Source organism: Parasteatoda tepidariorum, chromosome 6 (assembly GCF_043381705.1).
Source record: "Parasteatoda tepidariorum isolate YZ-2023 chromosome 6, CAS_Ptep_4.0, whole genome shotgun sequence".
NCBI lineage: Eukaryota > Metazoa > Arthropoda > Arachnida > Araneae > Theridiidae > Parasteatoda > Parasteatoda tepidariorum.
This window is the reverse complement of record NC_092209.1, coordinates 51,210,892-51,225,082: the sequence shown is the minus strand read 5'-3', so window position 1 is coordinate 51,225,082 and position 14,191 is coordinate 51,210,892. Positions and strand designations below refer to the sequence as shown.

At 30.4% G+C, this 14,191-nt stretch overlaps 2 protein-coding genes across 2 annotated transcripts in view; both read right to left on the bottom strand.

Moving 5' to 3' along the window:
- Positions 1-4,185, bottom strand: part of LOC107442589 (sialin) — a 31,566-nt gene extending 27,381 nt beyond the window's left edge. Inside the window, exon 1 of the mRNA XM_071182359.1 lies at positions 4,009-4,185. Within this exon, the coding sequence (XP_071038460.1) occupies positions 4,009-4,105 (97 nt within the window). The 5' untranslated portion in view covers positions 4,106-4,185. The remainder of the gene's footprint in view (positions 1-4,008) is intronic.
- Positions 4,186-5,404: 1,219 nt separating this feature from the next.
- LOC107442590 (sialin-like) lies at positions 5,405-13,590 on the bottom strand. The gene is made up of 6 exons (XM_043050707.2): positions 13,426-13,590; positions 13,202-13,348; positions 12,099-12,231; positions 10,717-10,872; positions 7,865-7,950; positions 5,405-6,756 (listed from the first exon to the last, which is right to left on the bottom strand). Exons 1-6 carry the CDS (start codon positions 13,441-13,443, stop codon positions 6,544-6,546), a joined length of 753 nt encoding a protein of 250 aa, XP_042906641.2. The 5' UTR covers positions 13,444-13,590; the 3' UTR covers positions 5,405-6,543.
- Between the last annotated feature and the right edge of the window lie 601 nt (positions 13,591-14,191).

Here is a 14,191-nt window from a genome sequence, read left to right as displayed (position 1 = left end):
TAATGAATATTAATTATTATTCATTAAAAGCCAATCAATTAAAAATGAAAACTGTTGCCAACGCGAGAAAAGAAATATCATCGGTTTTACTGATACATACGTATTAGCGTTTTATATAATATAGATAATAGATTGAGTAGATGGTGCAATGCTTGGCAATTATTGCATCTTTTCATTAAGAACAATTATTAAAGCTTATATCCTAAAAATGATCACAAAATAGAAAGAATTAGAAATGTATGTTTCATTGCGTTGTGCTCAGGGAACAATTTTTTCCCCACAAAGTTTGGAACTTAGTTAAAAAATTCTCCAAAAGATGGCCTTGCTGCCTAAAAGAAATGTTTCTTATTATATTAAGCTATAATGTAGCGAGCAATGTGACTGCAAAATGAGCGAACGACCGTACATTCATTTTAGTTGGAATGTCTTTAGTTTCGTTTGTCATTTATTTCTAGTACGTTAATTTGTCATTGATTTGTAGTTTCGTTTGTCATTGATTTGTAGTAATCAGTAGTATAGTCTGTTGACAAACTTAGCTGCTAACTAATAACTTTATCTCGAAGAAATTCCCATTTTTTAAGTAGAATAACGTGAACCTTAATTTCCACATTCTTTCGTTCCTTTTTAATTCATGTTTTTAAATCTTCGAATATTTTTGACTTTCAACACTAAAATTGCCGCATTTTTCAAATATGTTTTGCTTTTAGAAGCATATATAAGTATAAAGAAAATTACAAACTTTTCTCTTTTGCCGATACGTTATAAATGTGAATTTTTAGCTTTATTTTCAAATAAATTACTCAATAATTTAAAATAAACAGAGTTTTTTGACAAATGATGATGGGTAATGATAAATACATTCTAAAATAAATCAAAACCGAACAGTTCTTTGTTCAGCAGAGAAATGATTACAAAAATATCATATCTATAATTGTTTATCTTATTACATACGACATTCACTGGTTTATTCTAAATAATCTATGATTGGTGTTTGTGTCATAGTTTGTTAATTACTATTGTTTAAATGATGTCGCAAACCGATAAGAGCTCTTTTAAATTTACTAATGTGTGTTAATATTAATACAATGCTAAAAATGAAACAAATGCGCTTTATTTTTAGCCTTAAGAGATAAACTTAAAGTTTACGCATGTCATTAAATGTTATTTTAACAAAAGACTTTAAAGATTTGTAAATTTAAAATGATTTATGAGATTGCTTTGATTTAAGATATGTTGCTTAGCAAAGGATTTTAATACATATTCTGTCATGTTCAAACGGCTGAGTTTTTATTGCTGAGATTAAATTTAGTTCTGCAAAAAGTGGATTATTATTTTTTTTAATTTCATTTTGTTGCACGTTTAAGATCTGTAGTGTGGAGCGCTGAACATCAAATGCAAAAAAAAAAAAAAAAACGTTAGTTATTTGCTTCTGTTAAAGAGCAAATAAAATAAATATTTCAACGAAACATTGGTGCGATAACACTCTGACATTGCAATCTCTAGATCTGTCGAAAATTCTATGAATCTACAAATTTTCATTTTTTCCAATTTTACAATTAGGTAATCTTAGAGTCAGCTGTTGAAAGACTGACAGACTAATATCTCAACGAACTATATTTTTGTTCTGATATTTTGTAAAATTATTTTTAAAGTTAGTTAAAATGTTGGTTAGTTAACTGTAAAAAGTTTATAAATCATCTCTAATCATCATTATTATTTTTTTTGCCTTTCTAAAATGAGGTAAATTTGGAGAACATTGTTTAAGGGATTGCAAACAAATATCCAAATGAATCACTCCTTTGATCTGCTATATAATAAAAATAAGTTTAAAGTTAGTTCTGCAAAAAATTCTTTAAATCTATAATTATTATTATTATTACTTTTGACATTTTAAAATGGGGTAAAATTAGAGAACATTGTTGAAGGGATTGCAAACCAATATCCAAATGAATCGTGCCTTTGATCTGCTATATAATAAAAATATGTTTAAAGTTAGTTCTGTAGAAAATTTTATAAATCTACAATTATTATTAACATTATTTTCGGCATTTTAAAATGACGTAAAATTGGAGAACATTGTTGAAGGGATTGCAAACCAATATCTTAATGAAACATGCCTTTGATCTGCTATATAATAAAAATATGTTTAAAGTTAGTTCTGTAGAAAATTCTATAAATCTACAATTATTATCATTATTTTTGACATTTTAAAATGACGTAAAATTGGAGAACATTGTTGAAGGGATTGCAAACCAATATCTTAATGAAACATGCCGTTGATCTGCTATATAATAAAAATATGTTTAAAGTTAGTTCTGCAAAAAATTCTTTTAATCTATCATTATTATTATTATTACTTTTGACATTTTAAAATGGGGTAAAATTAGAGAACATTGTTGAAGGGATTTCAAACCAATATCCTAGTGAATCATGACTTTGATCTGCTGAATAATAAAAATATGTTTAAATTTAGTTCTGTAGAAAATTCTATAAATCTGCAATTGTTAATATTTTTTTGCCATTTTGAAATGAGGTTTACTTAGAGATCACTGTTGATGGAACGGAAGGTCAGTATCTTAATGATTTATGCGTATGGCTTGCTAGGTCATAAATTCATGTTTAAATTTATACGTTAGGACTTAAAATGCATAGTGTTGATACATACTGATTGACTATAGCAGTTGTTTTATGTAATAGTCTATAAATTATGCGTACAAAATATTGACAATAAAGTAAAGTCCATAAGTTAAGGAATTGTTTTTCAAGCATGGTAAACTTAGAAGGCAATGTTAAAGAAATAGCAGTTAATATTTTTTAAATGAGTTATACCAAAAAATAAGCAAAACTCTACGATGAATCTATGCAACGTTGTCACTCGGGATTTAATAATATTTAAAATTGTATGAGAATAGTTGGTTTTTAGTTTTATACAATTCATGTTGTAGTTGCACTGCGGTACATCAATATTGAATATTATTCACAATCGTTTCTCCATTAAATTAAATTTGTAATTTTTTTTAAAACTATAAATTTTTCATTTTTTTAAAACTATAACTTCTAACTTTATTTAAAATTTATCTAAATTTTGAAATGATTAATTCTAATAACATGGCGACATTTAAAATTCCAAAATACTTTCCATTTTTTGTAGCTTATAACATCGTCATTTATGTTTCATTTTAAATGCCAGATTTAAAAATGTATTTAATCAGAATTTTTTAATTGAGTCAGTTTAAGGAAATTTTCATTTGTATAACATTCGGGAAATTAAAAAAGAGAAAAAAAGAAAGAAAAAAGTTGGTGTAGAGAGCATTTGAGCTCCGAGGATAACGCAAAGTTTGAATTGGAAATTTGAAGAACAAATAGCTTATTTGGAAAACCAGTTATATAGGAAAGCTCTTTTCAATTCTTTATTGACGCTTTTAAACATCAATAAATAAGTAAAATTTTATTTGAAACACGGAAAGAAAAATCAATGAGTATTTTCGAAACTAAAATACACAAAAAAAAAAAAAAAAAATAAAAAAANAAAAAAAAAAAAAAAAAAAAAAAAAAAAATATATATATTTTCGACTTTAGTTTTCGTTATTTCAAGTCTGCGGGTTCGATCCCCGGCCCAGACACCGGATTTTCGGGTTACAGAAAATCCTCAGCGGCCATGTCGTATGATTATGCGGCATGTAAAAGATCCCTGGAGTGCCTCATTGGCTCTTGGCATTTCCGGCAAAATTAAATTTCTAGTGCACTTTAGCATCCAAATAGAGTCTCGGTGCTGCCATCTAGTGTGGCAGAAACTAGACGTCCAAATTAACATGACCAACGGTATCTCACCCATTGTGGTGGTCCTGAAAGAGTGGATATCACCTCTGGAGAACGCACTAGGTCTGCTCATCGGCAAGACCGATTGTGCAGCTCATTGGAAATGAAAAAAAAAAGTTTTCGTTATTCAACTAAATTATGTAAAATAATTCCTTTTACACTAAAATCTATTAAATGTTTGTAACTTACATTTTTGAGACGGCGCCACTAGCAATTCAGTATCCTTATTCATTGTTTCTTGAATGAATGAAATGTTTCTTAGAATGTATATCTTGCTTAATGACATGAGTTTATAAAAAATTAATTTGATACAAATTTTTTATCTTTCTATATAACTGCGCTTGTGTTTTTATCAGTGAAAGGAATTTACCTTGATAACGAATTTCGAATCGTCTATTTTTTATCAAATGAAATATTGAAATCAAACGTAGATAAGATTAACAAACTGAAAGAGTTAAAGCTGCGTTAAAATTAATTACATAAGAAGTATTGGAACAAGAGGCAGGTAAACAGTTTTTGCTTAAACATCGTCGTAAAGTGCTGTGAGTCATGAGTCAATCCATGAGTCAATTTTAATTACTCGAGGGGTGACCTCAAATATGCTAATTAATTAGTGCAGACGATATTTTAAGTTATGAAATCGGACACAAAAACGTATTTTCTCGGAATAAACATAACATTTTTCGTTGGATGATGATCTCTGACCCATAAAATACAGTGAGTGGAAAATATGGCCCCAATAGTTTGGTCAGGATAGTAATAAAAAATTTGGCCACCGTTAATGTTGATTTTGCTTTTTGCGTATTTCCCCATATATCAAGAAGTTTTTAAGCGAATTGAAAAAATTATACACACATTTATAAAAATTGGAATATGGACAATCCATGCAAAAATAACTTTTAGCAAATATTTATTATTTTTTTTAATATTTTATTTAATAATAGTCAAAAACATTTTGAATTGTGAAGTATATAGTTATTTACATCATTTCAAGGAATGTAATATTGCATGACAAAATACGAAATTTGAGAAAATCATTCTAAAAAATCCTGAGTAATCGAATTTTAGCGAAGTAGTATTCTTTTTTCCTTAAAAAAAAGTTCTTAAAAAGTTGGTAAAAGTTTTCTTAAAAAAGTTTTCGAGGTAGGGCAACATACGCAACATGTAAAATTAATATTAAGCGATCCAAACTAGGACCATTCTTTTGACCAAACTAGAGGGACCATGTTTCCTAGATTCCAGCTGCTTCCTATTATTTGGGGGTCAGAAATCTGAATCCGACGGAAAAAAGGTATATTTATTCAGAGAAAGTACGTTTTTATGTCTGATTTCGTAACTTAAAATATAGGCTGCATTAATTTAATATCGTATTGGAAGTTGCCCTCTCGAGCCAATAAGATTTAGTTTAAGAAAGTGAAGATTTGATCATCAACTCAAAAGTTATTTAAGGTGATCCTGTTTTTTTGCGAACAGTACATTTACAAGTTGCTCTCGAAAAATGATACTTTTCAAGCAATTTTCTGATTGCCGCAAAATTGCAACGAATCAGGCTGCATTATAAAAGCATTATAGCAAAACACAATGCTTTGTCACAGTTGTTTTTCTTTATTTATCATAGTAAAACTGCGATAAACCAGAATGGTAATACTTTATGCAACAGCTACTTAATTATTAAAAACAAAACACATGCTTCATGAAATCAGCAGTATACAGAACGCAACGTATATATTTTTTATGATAGTAATGAAAAACTTTTATGATCCATTTCTATTAAAAAAGAATGGAGTTTCATTCTGTTAAAAACGTATATCATGGATTTCGTAGAATGAGATGACAATTTCTAGCGTTCCTTGCAAACGAAATCGAAACAGGACTAAAAAAGGCCTTGGGCCGAAATGTTATGGACTGGTTATAATTATAAGGTACTGGATCTATATTTAAGGCTATTATCGAATTTCACACAGAAACATTATTAGTGTACTAGAACAGTGGTTCCCAATCCATGGTCCATGGTTAGCATGGTAATAGCTCCAGCAGCGTTGGGTAGTCTATGAAAAGCGGCTATAAATTCGAGTGTAAAAATTATATAAGATTGTTCTCTTATGAAACCAATGGCTTAGGCCAGTTAAAAAATGAGGCATAAAACCTGAACGAATTAAAACATGGAAATGAACATTAGAGAAGAGATTCTTCATGACTTGCTGTTATGCAGATCACGTTGTATCATATTGCTCAGAAATATAATGACTTAAGAGTTAAGTTTAGCAAACAGGACAATTTCTGAATTCTTTGTAATCTGATGCAAATAATAACGGAACAATGATTATTATATAATTTTTTTTATATTCAATTGAAGAGTCTGATGGAAGGAGACATGTTGAGAGCAGATTAGTGAGATAGAAAAAAAAATTGCATTAGAATGTAGAGAAACATTATTTTTTTCCGTTGAAACGCTCGTAGACGATCATAGCATGGCTCTAAACACTTTGTGGAAGAATATACTGCACAACATGTTCTTCCTATATGAGTATGGTATGACGTGTCTTCAATCTCTTCACTTCGCATTGCAGCATATTATGTTCCAAGACAGAAATCATGCATTAGCTAAATTGATGCGCAAGCTCAGAGCTGATTTTTTTTAAAGGAAAGTGATCCAGTCCAGTTAATAATAAAAACATAAAGTAAAAAATAAATAAAAATGATGAACATCGGAGATGAGATTCTTCAAGACATGGCGCCATATTTTGTGCTGTTATCAATATCTTGTTTGCTGCTCGATTGTTGTATGTGTTTAGAATCCACTGTTTTATCAATTTCAGGCACTTTAGCCCATGGTTGTCGTTCAGCTGATGCAAATAAGAGGAAAGCTATTCCACCCGCAACGTTGAGACCTGCTGATATGTAAAAAACTGATCCCCACTGTTGTATACTGGAGTTCTAAAACAAATTAAGGAAACTAATCAATGTTTAAAAATTAGTATTATATTCATAGTTTTAAGAGATTATTTATTTATGAAAAAAAAAATAAACGTAGGTAATATATTGTAATTCTTAAAAAACATGTTTTATAGAAAATGTTACTAATTCTACAGAAAAAAGTTATAAAAATTCCATTGTGATTGTCATTAAGAATAGATGAAATGACTGCATACAGAATAAAAATATTCCTAGACATTTTTTACATATTCTAAGTGTTTTGAACCGTTTTGCTATATTTAATGAGTGCAATCAGTAAGAAATTGTATAGAAATCATTGGAGATATTTGTAAACGGTCAGCTTGTTAATTTGTTCGGTTTTCAATGAACTTGCTTAATTTAACCACAAGTGTATTATTCAATTCTCCGAACTTACAACTTTTCAAGCAATATTTGTTCTTCAAAATACAGTAGCATGTTAAATAAAAGTAGCTCTCGAATCAAGGTTCATTATTTAATTAATTAAAAACCGTAAACGCAACCAAAAACACTTGCGCGCATATCAGGAAACATTTTGGAAATTAATTCCCTTAATTTTTCTATGGAGAAACAATTTCTTGAATTTATTCTTAAATTCTTAAATCCCTAACAAAAAATTTTGAGTTTTAAAATTATATAGATTTTTACCGTTTCACGAAATATTTCAGAAATTAGTATCTGGACTTGAGTATCTGGAGTTATTATCTGGAGTTATTATCTAAATTAGTATCTGGAGTATCTCAAAATCTTTATCTATTTTTCAAAGGAACATTGTTTTATATACAGACATTCTGGAGTTTAGCTGTAAAAGCATGTTTAAAAATGAGAATTAAAATCTCAAGTTTTAATTGAAATTGTAACAAAGTATAAACATTTCAAATGGTGTTTTGAAAATTAATTTCACGAAGTTGTGTCGGGAAACCTATATGGATTTAAGCGTCAATACTTTCTACAAGAATCATTATTTTATGGTCCAAGAATCATTATTATATGGCCGTACACTATGGAGTTGCGCATAACTGTCGAATTATGGAAAAAAATAGTTGTGATTCCCTTATAAAATGTTAGTTCATATTTGAGAACTGCTTACTTTTTGTTCCAGAAGAACTCCAGCAACCATTGGTGCAAATATACCAGATATGCTACCAATGCTGTTCACTATTCCAAAAAGTGTCGCTGAAATTTAAATTTATATAAAAATTTAATACACCATTTTCAATATTTAAAATATTTTAAATTTCTTGAATATTTGTAATTAATACATAAAATTTGAATTGATAGATTTAATGTAAAAAAAGTCGTTGAACAGCAGACCCAATTTTGGGTTTACGACTACTAATCAAAGCTCAACCCCGTCTCAAATCAATTCAAATCTACAATCAAACTAATCTCTTTTAAGACAATTACAGAAAAATTTCGCAATATTTTGAAGATTTAATAGTCACCCTTGAAAAGCTTATTGGGAAATATAAACTTTTTGTCGTTGTTGTTGTTGTCTTATGCTACTTGTCAGTACTCACAGGCCTATTTTAAGGTAGAGGAGTGAGCTTCTTCTTGTTTGCCAGTGGCGGCATCTATGGCAAAGAATTCGATTTCTGCTAACACACCAGTCATAGCCTGTTTTACAGGGAGGACGCATTCACACAACATCTAAATATCCGCAGATCGTAATTATGACCTGAACTGAAGCAAGATCAATCTCCGATCCAGTACCTCCAGAGGTAATAAACTTTTTTGTGTGGCTATTTTGATAACTATTGAGATAGTTGTTTGCGAAGTTTTTTCTGCTTTTAGCCTAAAATTTCACAATGCAAAACACTTTCTATATCAATTCGAAAAAAAAAAAAAAAAAAAAGCCACAGTTTTGCGAAAAGGGAAAGTGCTGGTAATCTGGTTTGTAATATTTAAAGTTATTTCGACGTTGCATTGTTTAAGATCTAAAGTGTATTTAGGAGAATAAACCGCTTCGAATTTTTTATTTTTAAAAAGTTGAACATTATTTTAATTACAGTCCTTTTGATGTTCAGTTAGTTTTTCAAAACAAAATAGTGTACAAAGTGGTCAAAAATTTCCCCGACAAATTCGGAGGGATGAAAAGACATGGGAAATTGAATATGATGTCGTAAACATTTAGGATTTTGAGAGAAAAATACTGCGAAGCATTTTTGGTGGAATAAGTAAAAACGGTACCTGGTTTAGAAGATAAAACACGGAACTCTACAAAGCATATAAAGAACCTGATGTCATTAAATTTATCAAAATTCAAAGGATTAAATGGGCAGGCCACATTATAAGAATGGAGGATAGCAGGACAACCAAAAAAGTTTTCTGTGCCAGGCCAACAGGTACAAGAAAAAGAGGACGACCAAACCTAAGATTTTTAGACTGCCTTGAAAAGGACCTACAAATTTTAAAGATAATTAACTGGAGAACCTTGGCTAAGGGAAGAATGTCTAGGCATAGGCTTGTTGAGAAGGCCAAGGTCCATCCTGGGCTGTCGTGCCAATGAGAAGAAGAAGAAGAAACATTTTGGATTATTTTTCCAAATTTAAGGATTAAAATTAAAATAGGTGTTTTTACTAACTCATTATGCAATAATTTATGACAAGCATTTTGTTATTGGTTTCTTAATTTATTAACCGTTTTATAATTATGAAACAGTAAGTAATTGTTTTTATTATAAGCTTTGAGTAAAACTTTTTTTTGTGTTAGTCTCGTCAAATGGTTTTTGCTCTGGATTTTACAGTAACCAAAATTTAGTATGGAGTTGCAGTGGCGACCGATCAAAATAATTAGATTTAAATTCAAACCCCATTAGTAAAACGAGTTACTTAATCGGTAAATCATAAGTGTCAACACAATAAAATATTTCGGATTCAACTGAATAACTTCTAATAATATAGATGTATAATGAGTAAATGGTTTAAAATATAAATGATAGTAGGGGAGAGTGGGGTCAATTGTAACAGGGTACGATTGTAACAGAGCAAGTATTTCGAGTGTCGGGTTCTAGATTTGGTTCCTAGGTGGCGCACAAGGTGTATTTAGTAAATCTACATGTACACCTCTGTTGGCAACCATTTTTATGTACTTTTGAAAGAGTTACATCACAAAAGATATTTACGCTACGTAAGTACTTTTTTTTTGGTATTAGAATATTATATTGTAACAAAGTAATTTTGTTTAAACAAATAAAAATTATTAACCGAATATGTAAGTGGCCACCTTAATTAACATTTCAAAAAAAAAAGATTAGTTTTGTTAATTAACTAGCATTGTTTCTTACAAATGAAGCTGAAATGGCGTCTTGGGGACGATTGTAAGAATAAGTAAAGGGACGATTGTAACAGCTGAAAATAAATAATCTTATGTTTACAAACCATTACTTAACTCTTTAAGAACCACCAATAGTTTCCTATATCATTTATATTATGTTGCATGTGCATTATTTTATTTGTTACCTTTCACAGCATAAATTAAAATTTTCAACCCCTTAAAGTTAAAAGTTTAACCCTTTAGGTCTCTGCTCATTATTATTTTTACTCCTAAAATATCACTACTATTTTGATCAATAAAAAATATATCACAACTATGATGATATGTATAATTAACTATGTCTTAGTTGAATTTATGAACTGTTACGATTGACCCCGTAAGTGGGGACAATTGTAACAAGTGCACGACTGTCAAAAATTCTTAATAACTAATATAATAACATTTAAAATAAGGTTTTTTTTTCTAGTAGAGGATAGTCTACTTTACTCGTCTGTCAATTAATACTAATAACATATTGGATTTTTTGCTACTTAAAAATAGTTCAGTAAAAAATGTTACAATTGACCCTACTCTCCCCTATAGTAATCACGGTGATTAGTAAGCGAAATGAATAGGGGGTGGAGAGATTTAGATGCGTACAAAAATATTTGGAAAAGCTATGATTACCAGCATGATGAGGAGCCATGTCAGCTGTGATCGAATTGATACCTCCTCCACCAAAACCTTGAAAACTCATGGCTGCAATCAAGAGGAAGATAACTAAAACATGATTGCAACCCATTAGGGTTATCAAAGACATACACACTGCTGGTCCTATCATTGCTGAAAAAAAAAGCACACATTAGCTTTAATTTCACAATTTTTCAGTACTCAAGTTTAATTAAGCTTCTTATTATTTCCCCATAAAAAGTAACTTTTTTTATTTTCAGCTATATGGGGGCAAGATGATTAATGGCGTGAGGTAGAATTGCAAATATGTAAATATAAATTAAGATATAGCTATTTTAAAGTACCTATCTCGTAAAGTACACATTTCTTAAATTACCTAAGAATTCTTGGTAAAATACGTACAGATATCACTCAAAATCTTTGCAATTTTTCCTACTAGGTGGGGTAAGTTGACTAATATATAATAATATAAATCAAGTTAAGTTTAATTAACAGAATTGCAGAGAATTGAATTTTGAGAGTTAATTGGTTAAAAAAGCACGCATAAGCACTCAAAATACGACAGATTACCTAAACTCAAAAGAGAAAAAAAATTTAAGAATGGGGAACGAAAATTCGGAAAACTATGATTATTAAAATTCATTCAGAAACCCCATTTTTGGGATTTATTTTTCACTTCACTGTCATCCCAGCCGAAACAGTGAGCATTTGCTTAGAATTCCACAGAAGCACTGACATCAAGATATTTTAATTTATAGTTGACGGTGAACAGCTGATCCAATTTCGTGTTTACGACTGTCAATGCTCAACTCTTTAGCCTTGTAATTTAAAACCCAATCCAGAAGACAAGGGAACTTCCGGCTCAAGCATTGGGAGAAGCAAGCATTCGTGGAAGACTTTTTGATAGAACTAACCTGCATTTGCGTTGCATGGAGAGGAAAACCACGAAAATCTCCCATGGTTAGCTTGACGGTAAGGAGACTCTAATTCATGACCCGTCTACCACTGAGGATATTTTACGTTATCACTGTGGTGGGTGCGAGTTGGATGCAGAATTCGTATAGACCAGCCATCACTGAGATTCGAAGTTAAGATTTAAAAATTTTGAGATCAATGGCGTAATGGTGGAATTGGGGGACAACATTGCGCATAAACCACCTTTACGTCTCAGCAATCTAGTACTAAGCGATGTAACGCTAGGTGGGTTTTAAGACCACACTGGAAACAGAACTTCGATCCTTAACAACGACAGTTAAGTACTTTGAAAACTGTTTCTTCGCGACTAATGAGAAACACGACGGCTAATGAAAATTGGACATTTATCACAACAAAGCATGAATACTGATTTTAACATTAAAACACAGCTTTTAAATACTTACCAAATAGTTGAAAACCTTTTCTGACATTTGTTGCGGAAAAACGCTTCTTCGTTCGCAAATAATCTGATGCATATCCAGTGAGGAATAGTGTAATGCTGGAGCATAGGTAAATCATTGAGTTTATCAGACCATTCTGTAAAATAATAATGTTGTCAATTGAGGGAAAAATAGAATCCAATATTTTGTAAATAGCTCCAATAAAATGTTTTTCATGGTTTCAATTATATTTCAATCCCACTTGACAGTTTGATATTTTTTAAATTGAGGGACCCTAATGCAAAAAAGTCCAAAGTCTCCAAATATTTTTGTATTTTTTTATGTATCCAGGTAAATCCTATTTTTTTCTCAGTTCATTGCATTTTTGAGTGTGGTCAGTGCTGCTTTTATCAGGGAAAAAATATACCGAACAGAAGCACAAATCTCTTCCTATGTACAGTGTGGTAAAAAATCTACATGTACCTATAGTCTTTTTTTAAATTTCGTATGACTTGTGCCAACAATTTGCAATTCTGAACTTACCTTGTTTTTGCACTTAACTCCTCAATGGGGAATTTTTTTTCAAAGTTTCAAATCGCACATTTTGTATAGTTATTGTCATACACGCTAGATTTACAAACTTGAAAACATTGTGGGGTTCATAATTTGAACATAAGAACCCATTTCACCCAAGAAGAACTAAGAATATCAGGACTATTTAAAATTACTTGTATACTCTTTAACTAAATGTCAAATCTACATTGTTTAAATGTTCGTCGACCATTTTAAGTTTATCAACAATTTTAAGTTAGGTGTAAAAGTAATAATGTCAAATCTACAATACGGTTTAATAAAGTTCAATCCATATTCTACAGAGAAATTAGAAACATAGCTTATACATGTATAGAGGAAAAAAAATTGTCTTTAAAGAGAGTAGTAACTAGAACAATGAAAGTGAGCATTTATCACAAATGTTATGTGAATAAATGTAAGTGTGAAACAAATGTGAAAGATCGAATTTAGGTGTTATTAGACTTTTAATATTATTTTAAGATCCAGGTTTCGATTAGTAAGTCAGACGTAGAACTAACAACTCGGGAATAAAAGAATTAAGAAATTGAAATTACGTTTTCAATTGGTATGTGTAGCACCACTTGCAAATAAGTTGGAAGTTTGGTTAACAATGTCAGGAAGCCCCAAGCTGATGTAAAAATAGAAAATGCGACAGTCCAAACTGGTAGGCTGCGTAGAACATGTTTCCAAGGTATGGGCAACTAAAAACATAAAATAAACGAATTTAAAAGATAAAATGTACGCAATGTTTTCTTTTGTATATGACAAAGAGACCTACTTTTTGATCTGCCGTCATATGGACATGGTTTTTTCTAATATATTCCAGCTCTTCTTTTGAGATTCGCGGGTGATCAGACGGTGAGCTGTAAGCCAGACAAGCCCAAAATAGGAACCAAATACAGCCCAGACTGCCTGTTGAAGAAAATCATTGCACAGTTATTTCCTAACAAAGCAATATACTTGAAAAAGCAACAGTTTCTAAGAGTAGCAGTTACTGTGGAACTTCCTAGCCATCGGAAATTTGGCTTAGATGAAAAGTTAGTGGAGGATGGTTTTAAGGGACTTTACTGAAAAAAGTTGAGATTTCTAGTGGAAGTTTAACTATATAACATTGATTTATTTTGTCTAGTAATTAAATTTTAAGGATCTGAGTGTTTGACACAAAAATATTAGTGAGTAATATACCTTCCTTTTGGCAGCTTATTTGTATGACAACTAGGACTGGGCGATATTAGAAATTATATATCGTGATATATCGTCAGTTTTGCATCGCGATATAGCGATGTATCGCGATATAGTATTTTTGAATTTCATTTACTTTAAGGCACAGAAAGTCAGATTTCTATCAAGACTTCATACGCATATTGATTTAAATCAATTTATAAATTTGAAAATATATATGTTTTGCTAAAGAAAGATATTAAATAAATTGACTAAGATGTACAAATCTTACTTAAAATATTTATTGAAAAAATGTGTGTAGATACAGAATGAAATATTTGCACTTCTTTATCGTTTATAAGGTATAAGCAGTCTTAATTTAA